Consider the following 12455-nt stretch of genomic DNA (forward strand, 5'->3'; position numbering starts at 1 on the left):
GACTGAAGATCTTGAGACACAGTTACATATTATTTATAGGAGTGGCTGTGTGGTAAGTAGCTTGCTAACCAACCACATGGTTCTGGGTTCAGTCCCACTGCGTGGCATCTTGGGCAAGTGTCTTCTGCTATAGCCCCAGGCCGACCAATGCCTTGTGAGTGGATTTGGTAGACGGAAACTGAAAGAAGCCTGTCGTATATATGTATATGTGTGTGTGTGTATCTGTGTTTGTCCCCCTAGCATTGCTTGACAACCGATGCTGGTGTGTTTACATCCCCGTCACTTAGCGGTTCGGCAAAAAGAGACCGATAGAAAAAGTACTGGGCTTACAAAGAATAAGTCCGGGGTCGATTTGCTCGACTAAAGGCGGTGCTCCAGCATGGCCGCAGTCAAATGACTGAAACAAGTAAAAGAGTAGAAGAGTAAAGAGAGAATCACAAAAATGAGTTATTTTATTCAGTTAACACAATTCAACAGTAAAACCAAAACTTTCTACAAAGGTCTATTTAGAGATTAATTCTTCTTAATATTAACGAAATTTCAATACCATAAAAGACACGGATCTGCAAACATTAATAAGCAGAAAATGATAATCAGCTGGATTTACATCTTTCAAACGAACTTTCAATTTTGCCAATGAATCAATTTACTAATATGTAAATGAGAATTTCATTTCAATGAGAACTTCACTCAATTAGCCATTAGCTGCTCTGTAGATCAAGGTTGGAAACATACTATTAAACCTTTCCAGAAATGTTACACTGATTGTAACTAACGAGTCTAATTAATAAAAAAATAAAATAAACAATAAAGAAAATAAACAAAGTGTAAAACAATTATATGAAAGTGCTGGCTAATAATCAGCAATACCAGCAGATGAAATAGTATAATAAGATTGCCATCACTCCAAGAAATCTATTGTCTGACCAGCACAGTGTCAAGTCTAATTGTTACTATAACATTCAACAAAGCAGAGCACCAACATTACTAATTCACTAGGAGCCAAAGAGTACTTAAAAGTCGGTAGATACTTTCAGGTTAATACTGAAGAACTTGAATGTTTTGTCAAATTAAATGCTCCCAAAACTGTATAACAGATGATTGGATCATCATCTGAGCTCATGAAAAATGAACCATCATACTCATAATCTTTTTTAGCAGCTATTTTCTCATGTTGACGTGCAGTACAACATTCCTACATGGATCTATGAGCATGGATTTTTGGTACCATATTTCTGCTAAAATAACACTGCCTTTTCTTCAGTTAATTCTTAACCCTTTCATTACTGTATTTATTTTGAGATGCTCTGTGTTTCTTTCAATTAATTTAAAATATAACATAGAATTTTGTAAAATGAATTAGTTATCATTAAGCAAGTGTTAGGAACATAAATTGTGACTAAGGCTTGGTGGAATATCTTAATTCAAAACTTATGAAAAGAAGACATTTATACTACAGAGCCAGAGCCGGTTTTGGCCGGGTTAGTAACAAAAGGGTTAAACCAATGAAGAATTCAGAAGAACTGTCATTTTTAAGTTTGTGTTTGGAACATAAATTAACAGGAAATTTTGATGGAAGATTTTAATTATGATCGTTTTAAAACTTGAAGTTTTCATCACAGAACCAGAGGTGGTATCAGGCAGATCTCATCTTAAGAGGAGACCAAGATTTCTTTGAATTACATCTCAAGTACCTTGCAGTTAGTTAGCTTCTTTCACATGTTCGTTCAATATGTAATGGAGGCGCAATGGCCCAGTGGTTAGGGCAGTGGACTCGCGGTCATAGGAACGCGGTTTCGATTCCCAGACCGGGCGTTGTGAGTGTTTATTGAGCGAAAACACCTAAAAAAAAGCTCCACGAGGCTCCGGCAGGGGGTGGTGGTGATCCCTGCTGTACTCTTTCACCACAACTTTCTCTCACTCTTACTTTCTGTTTCTGTTGTACCTGTATTTCAAAGGGCCAGCCTTGTCACTCTCTGTGTCACGCTGAATATCCCCGAGAACTACGTTAAGGGTACACGTGTCTGTGGAATGCTCAGCCACTTACACGTTAATTTCACGAGCAGGCTGTTCCGTTGATTTGGATCAACCGGAACCCTCATCGTCGTAACCGACGGAGTGCTTCCAATATGTAATATCCAATTTACAGTTTACAAAACAATAAGACTTACTTTCTAAATATTAATTAGTAAAACTAACATACAATTTTCATGCCAAAAGTTATGTAAAAGATCATTAAGATTAGAAAAAAAAATATTTATTCTACATTGCATGCCCTTGATATAGGCAATTAAAAATCGGAAATAAAAGGGGTATTAGAATCAAAATGGAGTATGTCTGGGTCTCATGAAAATTTTTGATTACTCTTTTACTCTTTTACTTGTTTCAGTCATTTGACTGCGGCCATGCTGGAGCACGACCTTTAGTCGAGCAAATCAACCCCGGGACTTATTCTTTGTAAGCCCAGTACTTATTCTATTGGTCTCTTTTGCCGAACTGCTAAGTGACAGGGACGTAAACACACCAGCATCGGTTGTCAAGCAATGCTAGGGGGACATACACATACACTTATATATACATATATACGACAGGCTTCTTTCAGTTTCCGTCTACCAAATCCACTCACAAGGCATTGGTCGGCCCGGGGCTATAGCAGAAGACACTTGCCCAAGATGCCACGCAGTGGGACTGAACCCGGAACCATGTGGTTGATTGTGTATATAATCTATATATAGCAGTAATATTAACATCCCAATTTTTTTTTATCATTCTCAAGATCAGCTCTAATGAACAAAAACAAAATTAAATATATATCCTGCAGATACAAGAAGTTAACGACTTCTTTCAAATCAAAATTTTATCTCTGCCATCTCTAATCTGCCAGTTCTCTATGGATTACTTAATCGTACTATAAGGCAATGAAACTGGGAACAGTATCAGCTTACAACAGGGAAAATATTTAAGCAACTTCAGTGAAAATTATTTTGATTTACAAAGATATCAATCACTTGGGAGACAAATTTGATATTAGTCCTTCTGCAAGTGCAAAATATTTTAATGAAGCTGAACCTTCGTACAGAACATCTGAAAATGCTTATCAGATACTGCAAAACCATAGATTAGAGGATGAAATAACGACATCAGACATATGAAGTGGAGACCATTTGAAGAGCAAACTACAGGGAATAGATGCATGTCAGAGAACCCTAGCTATGAGGTTAGCCGACAGGAAGTGATGAGAATTAAGATTATAAAAGCTAGTGTGTACAGATGATTTGTAACATATGGGTGAGACTGAACTAGGAAAAACAGCCAACGAGGAAGGAAACAAAATATTCTCATCTAACAATATTGTCGAACAAGAACAAATAATTGTTGTTATATATAAAGAGTATGCTGTTTCCTTGATATTCACTGTTTCTCCTTTAAATTGAAAAATCAAATTTTTTACCATGAAAAAAAGTTATAAATTGGTATTGATACAAGGTACTTATGGACCAGGCCATTAAAAGTTTTAATATAAATTTTTTTTCAAATATATAAAAAGCAAACATTTTAATGAATGAGATAACATGTGACTGCATTACTAATTAAATCTTCTGTTCATTTTCTGGAAGGATATCACTTTAATTTAGTCTCATTAAATTGGCATTTGTTAATTGATATCTTAGTAGAAATTATAACAGGTGATGAAGAAATAAATTTCGCCTTTGATATAGAGAAGAAAAAGGAATAACGAAATAATAAATAGCCTTGAAAAAGTGTTCTATACTAAAATAGATGAAAACCAACAACCATTTATTTCATGACTGGAATAACAAATGGAAAAACAGTCAGAGGAAACAGAATGAACTTATGTATCTTTATATTCTTTTATTTGCTCCACTGCCTCTAGTCGAGCAAATCGACCCCAGGACGTATTCTTTGTAAGCCTAGTCCATATTCTATCAGTTCTTTTGGCGAACCACTAATTTACGTGGACGTAAACACATTAGCATAGGTTGTTAAGCGACGTTGGAGGGGGGGCTTCCACTCACAAGAGTTTGGTCGGCCTGAGGTTATAATAGAAGACACTTGCCCAGGTGCCATGCAGTGGGACTGAACCCAGAACCATGTGGCTGGTAAGCAAGCTACTTACCACACAGCCACTCCTGCGCCTATATATATATATATATCAAAATTTAATTTTGATTTAAATTAATGTGTAACACACACACATTGTATCATAATGTAATTTTCTTAAATTTTTCGAAATATTAGAAAAAAAAAAAGAGAAACATAGTAAAATGAAAATTTCTGGTACTTGTTAAATGTGACAACTATAAGGATGTATGCATAAAGTTATACAAAGGGATAATCATATACATATACCAGTGTGCATTTGCAGCTGTGTGTGGCTTTATGAATATGAAACCCACTTATAAAAACTAGAAACAGAATACCACTAAATGTTTATTTGCAACACTATATCCACCAAGTTACTGTTACATTTCAATCCAAAAGGATCCTGTAAGAATCTCTTCACATGACACAAAATAACAGTTTATACTTATCTACACAAAACATTATAGAATTTATTTGCTTGTATTTGTAAAGTACGTCATTCTCTTAATTCTAAACCATTTTATTGAGATGTTATCTGCAACATAGCTTGATGGAATACAAACACAACACAGATATAAAAAGACCAACTTTACTATCACGACCATTTTAAAAGTTTAAATAAGCACCTGTACCTCAAAATACAGACAGCTCTCCAATAGACATACACTCACAGAATTTGAATGTTATAGAAATATATACAATGTATGCAGACGAAATTTTCAGGTAATGCAAATCGACAGTAATAGCATGCAATAATCAACATAAATTATAAGGTAAACTTACTTCATCATTGTTGGAGCCTTTGAAATTGTGCATAGCTTTGACTCGTTTGGGATTCGAAGTCCCAGTGTTAATCCCCACATGGTCAGCCATTCTTCCGTTGGTAAAAGTATGGTTGACACTTGGGGGTTTGGGTTCTTTTGAAGTTTGGATGAAATTGTTGCTTGTCTTGATATTAGTTCCGTCAGGTGTGTTCGGAGTCTGAGATGTATCGGTAGTTGTTGAAGTAGCAGAAGAAGGGCCAACCAAACCGGCTTTGAGGGTCGTGTTGTACAAAGTGTTGGCAGTGACAAAGTTGACTGTAGATGATGATAATGTTGGAATACTGGTTGTTGTAAACAGACTGTTGGTCGAGGATGACGAAGATAACGATGAAGATGACGATAATGAACTTGATTGAAGTTGGTGTTGGCTATTGTTGTTGCCAATGAAGCAAGGGTTTGTACAGGACTGGTCCTCTTCATCTGAAATATTGAGAGAAGCGATAAAGTCTTTGATTTCATTGACAATGTCTTCATAATCTTTAGCAAAATTGGAGGTTCCCATCCTTAACTAGGGTTATTTGATATCACAGACGAACCTGCTAATTCACACATACACTGGAATTACTAACTGTAATGAAAGACGTTCTCATATGAAATCGAATATTTTGCTACAGCAGAGGTAACTATTGTTTTTGTTTCCCTGAATATTCCTCGTCGTGTTGCTCATGCCGAGAGTTATTCATTTTTGCAGTCCTGATATGTTCGATATTAACAATGATGAACCGAAATTAATATGAAAAGAGATGCAAGGATATTTAGAAGATGGCGGAGGGAAGAAGAGTAAAACTGATGGCTTAATCAGACTTAGTAAACAAGATAGTAAAAGAAAGCAGGCTTGAAAAGCCATCCGTATCGTCTAAGCCTCTCTGTGTATAATAGACATACTGCAGCAGTGAGACCTAAAAAAAAAAAAGTCTCTAGACACATGTAGCGACAAGAGAAGTTCTCATTACAACTAGAAGACAGCAGCAGCAGGAGCAGTAGACGCAAAAAAAAAACAAAACCGTCCAGGCTCCTCCCCCAACGTCACACTGAGGATGGAGTGGTACCTGTTGGTGGCAACCGATAGTAGCAACAGTCGCATGAGAGATGCTGCTACCATTGGCGCTGCCTCCCGTTAAAGGCATGGCTGTTATTCGAGCAAGCACGCTCGCATACACACACACACACACACGCACACCTGCTAGAAATTTTCAATTAACAAAATCTTTAAAAGTTAAAACAAAAACAAAGGACAAATTTATACAACACGATCGCAATAATTAGTGGATATCGCGAAGAGAACGATAAATCAAAGTCGAAAAAGAATGAGAGTCAATACCCTAAAGTTCTAATTTTTAAAAAAAAGAGGTTAATTTAGTTTTTTTTTTTCAATGTTACGATTAAACAGTCCAAAAAGTGGATTAATGGAATAAGTGGTGCGTCGACAAAGAAAAAAATATATAATTGACACAAGGTGAGTAACGGACTGTTTTTATTGATATTTTACTGTCAACATCGTTGAATAGTATACAAACGGAATTATGATTTATATTTCTTATATGTTTATTAAGCATTTGTATTTGTGAAAGTTTTACTCTTTTCAACTGGCGCGTAATTTTAATTTGCATCGCTGGTAGCATGAACATTTAGAAAACCATTCTTATTTTATCGTGTCTCGGCGTCGCATTTAGAATGCGCTATAGGAATCGACTCCAGTACTTGACTGGTAGTTTATTTCAGTGACACTAGAAGGAGTGAAGGGCACATTTGATTTCGGTAGAATTTGAATTAAGAACCTAATTAAATACTGCTGGATATTTTGCTCGACACTCTGCCAGTTCACTTCCTAAGTGAGTACTACAGCACAACCAGAGAGAATCGCTACTTGTTGGCTCGACCGGTCAGAAAAGGCCTCACCTCACTCAATCCACACCATATCAGGGAATTGCATATTGAATAAGGTATATATATATATATATATATATATATATATATATATATGTTTTGCAGGAGAAAAAAGAAAACGGGATCACAAATGGAACATTGCTAGTATGGTACACGTCTGAGAACTTTTAGAACTAAAAGAGAAGATGAATGAATATTTAGATTATTCTTTGCAATGAGACAAAAGATATACAACTCAGCAAATATTAATGGATAATTTTTAAAGTTTTATTTCTAGAAAATATTAACAATCAAAAATTTCTTTGCCTCTAATTCTTTTTAATTCTGTCACATCAAACCTCTAAGATTTGCTATCATCCTGGACTGCTCATATTAAAAAAAAATTTGACGGAACTTATACATTAACACACATTATATTTCAGAATATACTTTCTTCTCCAGGGCTATTTCATTTTATCAAATTTTTAAAACTATATCAAGCTTCACTGGTAAACAATGTGCAAAATAATATCATCTACACTTTGAACTCCATTGACTATTGAACAAAGTTTTTAAATGACCAGACATTTACACAGACTGCTACTTAGCCTCACTCAGGCCTACCCTGATCAAGCAGACAAAACTAAAGGCATTCCATCTCTTTTATGGATATGCAGGGATATATTTCCCAGTCTCTTTCCCTTATTTAAAACAGTATGGTGTGAGTAGAAAGTCTGGCTGCTTTTTCCAGCAGGTCGTGTGACAACTGAGGCCCTCTTGTCAGTTTGATTTATGTAGAACTGAGAATGTCACCTTTCTACAATTACAGTGTTATAAATTTTGATAAATCTAACAATATCAATTATAAAGAAAAGCTTTGAAAGAAATTATAGCAGAATATTCCATTACACAGTAGTCAATGAAAATGCAAGTACCAAAGAATGATTTCCTTTGGTTAACCACCAGACCTGCATATGTGAAATGGGTGGATATTGATTGAAATTCCAACCATTTCACATACTAGTAGCATAATCTTTATATATAAAAGTGAAGTTGTGTGTCTGTCTCCTACGATTTAGATTCCTAACTACTCCTACATTTTGCGGTGCAGTGTAACCGAAAGCGGGTATCTTATAGTAGTGATTCATATCGAGCCCTTCTGGGTATTAGCATGAGTCTACGATTTTTTAAAAAAATTTACCATCATTTTTTCCCATTTTTTAATGCATTTTTTTTGCTATTATATAAGGGAAGTAACTCTCTAAAAATTTATTGTTTAATCTCAGAACGTAAAAAGCTACAGTAACACCCACCTACCCCCCGTTGTGGTTAGCCGTATTGAGATGGCTATTATACTTTACATCTCTAAAAATGCTTATATAGTTATTTCCTTTACAAACCCAAGCAACGCCGGGCAATACTGCTAGTCAATTATAAAGAAAAGCTTTGAAAGAAATTATAGCAGAATATTCCATTACACAGAAGTCAATGAAAATGTAAGTACCAAAGAATGATTTCCTTTGGTTAACCACCAGACCTGCATATGTGAAATGGGTGGATATTGATTGAAATTCCAACCATTTCACATACTAGTGGCATAATTATTAATATAAAAACACTTTGCAGATTTTGATTTTATAATAATCTTATATATATCACTGGTACTTAATTCAGCAATGAGATATTGCGAAGCAGAACTGATTTTTATATAGAGAGGAGATGATTGCACTCAGTACTGTAAATCCAAAGAAAATGTAAGGTATCTATTTTACTTTAACTCCAAGGAGATGGAACAAGAAACAATTTTTGGCCGTTTTTCAAGAACATTAGAATAAAAGGGAACTGAAACCTTTGAGCAAATTCAGTTCACTAAGATCTGGCTACCAAACCACAACACCAAGAGACCCCACTCAGTGGTTACTCAATATGCAACAGATAGCAACCAAATCTACCCCTAAAAATAAAGAACATGTCAAACGATGTTTGCCTTACATATATAGACATAATGGTCACAACTTGAACTCTCATTATGTCTGCTCAATCAAAGCTGACCTAAGGCCAAACCTGTTATTCAATAAGCTGGGGTGACTTCTACATTTGAGGGGAATTTAGCTGCTATTTTTAGGAACCATATTCTCCTCGAATACCTTGTATATAGTAGTCCTGCATACTTTGTCTGAAAATAAGGCAGGATGGTCATGTATGGAAAGCTTTGGTCAGAGTCTAATCAGCGCTGACTTGGGAGCTAAACAACAACAGCCTGTTACTTAATTATCAACAAACTTGCTAAAATGTAATCAAAACAGTTTTAGAACAGGCGAAATGGGAATATTTGTGACACGACACCAATTAGTATCGAAGCCCAGTCACTGATTTGATTTACTGAAAACATACATCTACTGATCAAACGATAATGACATAATAATTTGTTTTGGTAAACACAAAACTTTTGTTAAATGCAAAAGACATATAAAATCAACTGAGTGGATCTCACTTTGTTGTTGCTACTTCAATAATTTTTCAGATCTATGGACCCTGACTAGAATTAGCATTTAGCACAGTTGAGTCATGCAAATGAAAAACTTAATCTTTGGGCACGCTTGGTATCTGCTAATTCTCTACAACATCCATCGTTAACTATAGTTGAGCCTTGTATATGTGAAACATATTTATTATTTTTCTTTTAATGTCAGAATGTATAAAGATGACATTACAAGTGAGAGGTGTCAACAGTCACAACAAAAAACTACAATATAGGGGATTGAAACACTGAACTGAACAACAAATCTTCACAGATTTTGAAGTGAAAATTTATAACAGAACAAACAAAAGTGCTAAGTTTATGGGTTATTATAATAATGAGTCAGCGGAAGTGTTTGAATGCTGGAATGAGTATTTAGTTCTTTACTTTTAAGCTAAACACTCCTCAGAGTTGACTTGTATTCATATTTCTCTGTCATGTATTTGCAATCAATTTGATCAACTGGTCACATTCTCTTCAAAACTGTATTCATATATAAAAAAATCATTTTTGTTATATAACAGTATAACAGTTCTTAAATTGTAATTTTTAGACACATTTTCAGATTTTTAAAAATGTACGGAAGTATTGTATGACATTCAAGAGTATCTCAGATTATCCTATATTCTGACAATCCTAATCTGAACTACATATGGCTAAGTCACTTCTTAGAATTGCCGTCACTATTTATGTGGGTGTGTAGTGTGTATGGTTTGTAGAAATTGCTCACTATCAACAGAAGTACCAACTTTTTTGCAAAGTAGACTAAACACTTGCTTAATAGTAACCAAAGTACAGAACAAAAAGAGTGACAGAGCAGGAGTGGAACTCACTTCACATATGCACAGATATTCTTAAACAGTAACGACACAATCTACTTAATCAGATAAAAAGCATTAACATAAATCCATGTTATTTCATGATGCAAATTTGCAGGTGCAAAACATTGTTTCAATGAATAAATTAAAATGAAACTAAAACATCGACACACTTCCATATATAGGTCAGATTTACAGGGAAATAAAAAATACTGTACTGTGACTTTCGTGCCTTTTCTGGGTACTTTTGCAAGGATAAAATTGTTTCACTCAGAAATAGAAATGACATACATCATTATTGATATTAAAAAGGCAAAAGTGTGTGTGAAGGGTTTGAAATCTTCATAGTATTTAATTTTGTATAGTTTGTTTTGATTCAAATCCTGCTGCTACAAACTGTTATTTTTGTACAGTCTATAAAATAAGAACTAGTAATATACAGGAACAAATTCTATCAAGGACACCCCTCCCAGCAAAATTTGGCCTTGTACGTAAGTAAGAAATTCAATATGCAAAACCATAAGTAAGAATTAGTGTCTAAAATCAAATAAAGATACCCACCCAAACATGATGGCCAACATAACCAGTGATACGCAATGGTGAACATAGGTAACAACTCATCCCAGTCAACCAAACAGGTTTTAATAGTGTCAGCACAATATGAATTGTGATACAACTGCAACTGTTGTTAAAATTATTCTTCAGTGCACCCATACAAAAATATCTCAAAATTTGTCCCCAAAACCACATCTGGAAGCATGAAGCTGCAAGTCATTTGGCCTACATTCAAACAAATGACTAATACGATATCCTATATAGTTTGAAAAAGAAGAAAAAAAAAACGACTAAAAACAATAAATATCTAATTTCCAAGTCAAAACAAAAGATTTAATGTCCTGTTTACAGAAACATATCATACTCCCAGAAAATGTTCCATTTCCCCAATTACTACTTCTCAACATAGATATGATGATCTGAGATTTATATCAATGGCATCTTATGCCAACTAATCCCAGAACAGCACCAGCCAACAGGACTAATAATCACTAACAAAATATGAATATTTTCTTAACTTCATTCATACTGCTAACATAAACAGCATCTGTTGGTCATACTAGTAGCATAATTATTAATATACAAACACTTAGCAGATTTCAGTTTTATAATAATAATAATATCAGTAATTTATGCATATATATATATATATATATATATATAAACCAGCTTAGAGAAGAAGAAGAGACGAAACGAATCGAATCGAATCGACACGACGGCGCTCAGTCATACAATAGTGTAATAAATAAAATATATACATGCATATATATATATATGATGTAAAAAAAAGAAAAGAGCAATTTAGAAATAACATTACCTATTTTGAAATTTGTGCTAAATATATATATATGTGTGTATATATATATATATAATGTGTGTGTGTGTATGTTTTCTTATCTATTTTACTTTCATCTTCATCATTTTATGAGGTACAAAAAGCTAAACCTACTTGTATGAGATATATTAGTTTTTGAGCATGGCTTGAGGAAGCTGACCATAAGCCAGGTGCTATGAATGCAATCATCTCTCAGAAAAACTCCACCTGTTTCCTTGACATAAACGTGCATACACAGAAAATATATTCTCATAGTGAAAAATAGAAAAGTTCTTGTTGACCAAGTTTTATCCAACTGTTATGTCATTGACAGATCTACAAAGTCACCATAATCCTACACTGTTTTAATTCTTTAAAGACAATTATACCAGTTTAGTCTGTCTTTAAAATTCCAGACTAACTACAAGGCCAATTTCAGTATAGCATTAGTAGGCTTTGCTTCCAAAGAGTTACTATTAGATTTCTATGAACTTTGGCTAAATTTTAGACGTCACTCTTTCAACTTAACTTTTATCTGTTCTCAGAAATTATGTAGATGATATTTATGAATTAATGAGGGTGTAACTATCAACTTAGTACCGTAACATAAGTGGCTCACACTTCAAGCAAAGACCAGAAAATAGACAATCGAGGCTAATCAGCTATTTATGTAGAATGTTATTTTATACAAAACAATGATAATAAATAATTGGATAAAACTGTATCTTTCAACTGCATGTACACTCTTTCAATGTTAGCTTACTTTTTCCTTAACTAATTCTTCAGACAGATTATCTATTTTTTTTTTTAGATTTTCAATAATTCAGTCTTTCAATATACAGAAGCATTAGTAACTATCTACATGAATATCTAAACTAAATACTTGTTTTCCTATACAGGTACACAGCCTAAGAAATGAAATAACCCCAACTAGAAAAATCAAATTGTAGACT

General features: G+C 34.2%; 1 protein-coding gene across 21 annotated transcripts in view; it reads right to left on the minus strand.

The window, feature by feature from the left end:
* LOC115209071 (rho guanine nucleotide exchange factor 7) overlaps positions 1 to 12455 on the minus strand; it is a 339379-nt gene that overhangs the window by 284641 nt on the left and 42283 nt on the right. For all 21 annotated transcript variants that reach the window (XR_004998406.1, XR_004998405.1, XM_029777152.2 and 18 more), the window contains exon 2: positions 4888 to 5348. Coding sequence is in view for 19 of the 21 variants with exons in the window: in XM_029777152.2 (XP_029633012.2) it covers positions 4888 to 4977 (90 nt within the window). In the remaining 2 variants the exon portion in view is untranslated. The remainder of the gene's footprint in view (positions 1 to 4887; positions 5349 to 12455) is intronic.

This window comes from Octopus sinensis, linkage group LG3 (assembly GCF_006345805.1).
Source record: "Octopus sinensis linkage group LG3, ASM634580v1, whole genome shotgun sequence".
NCBI classification, from domain to species: Eukaryota; Metazoa; Mollusca; class Cephalopoda; order Octopoda; family Octopodidae; genus Octopus; species Octopus sinensis.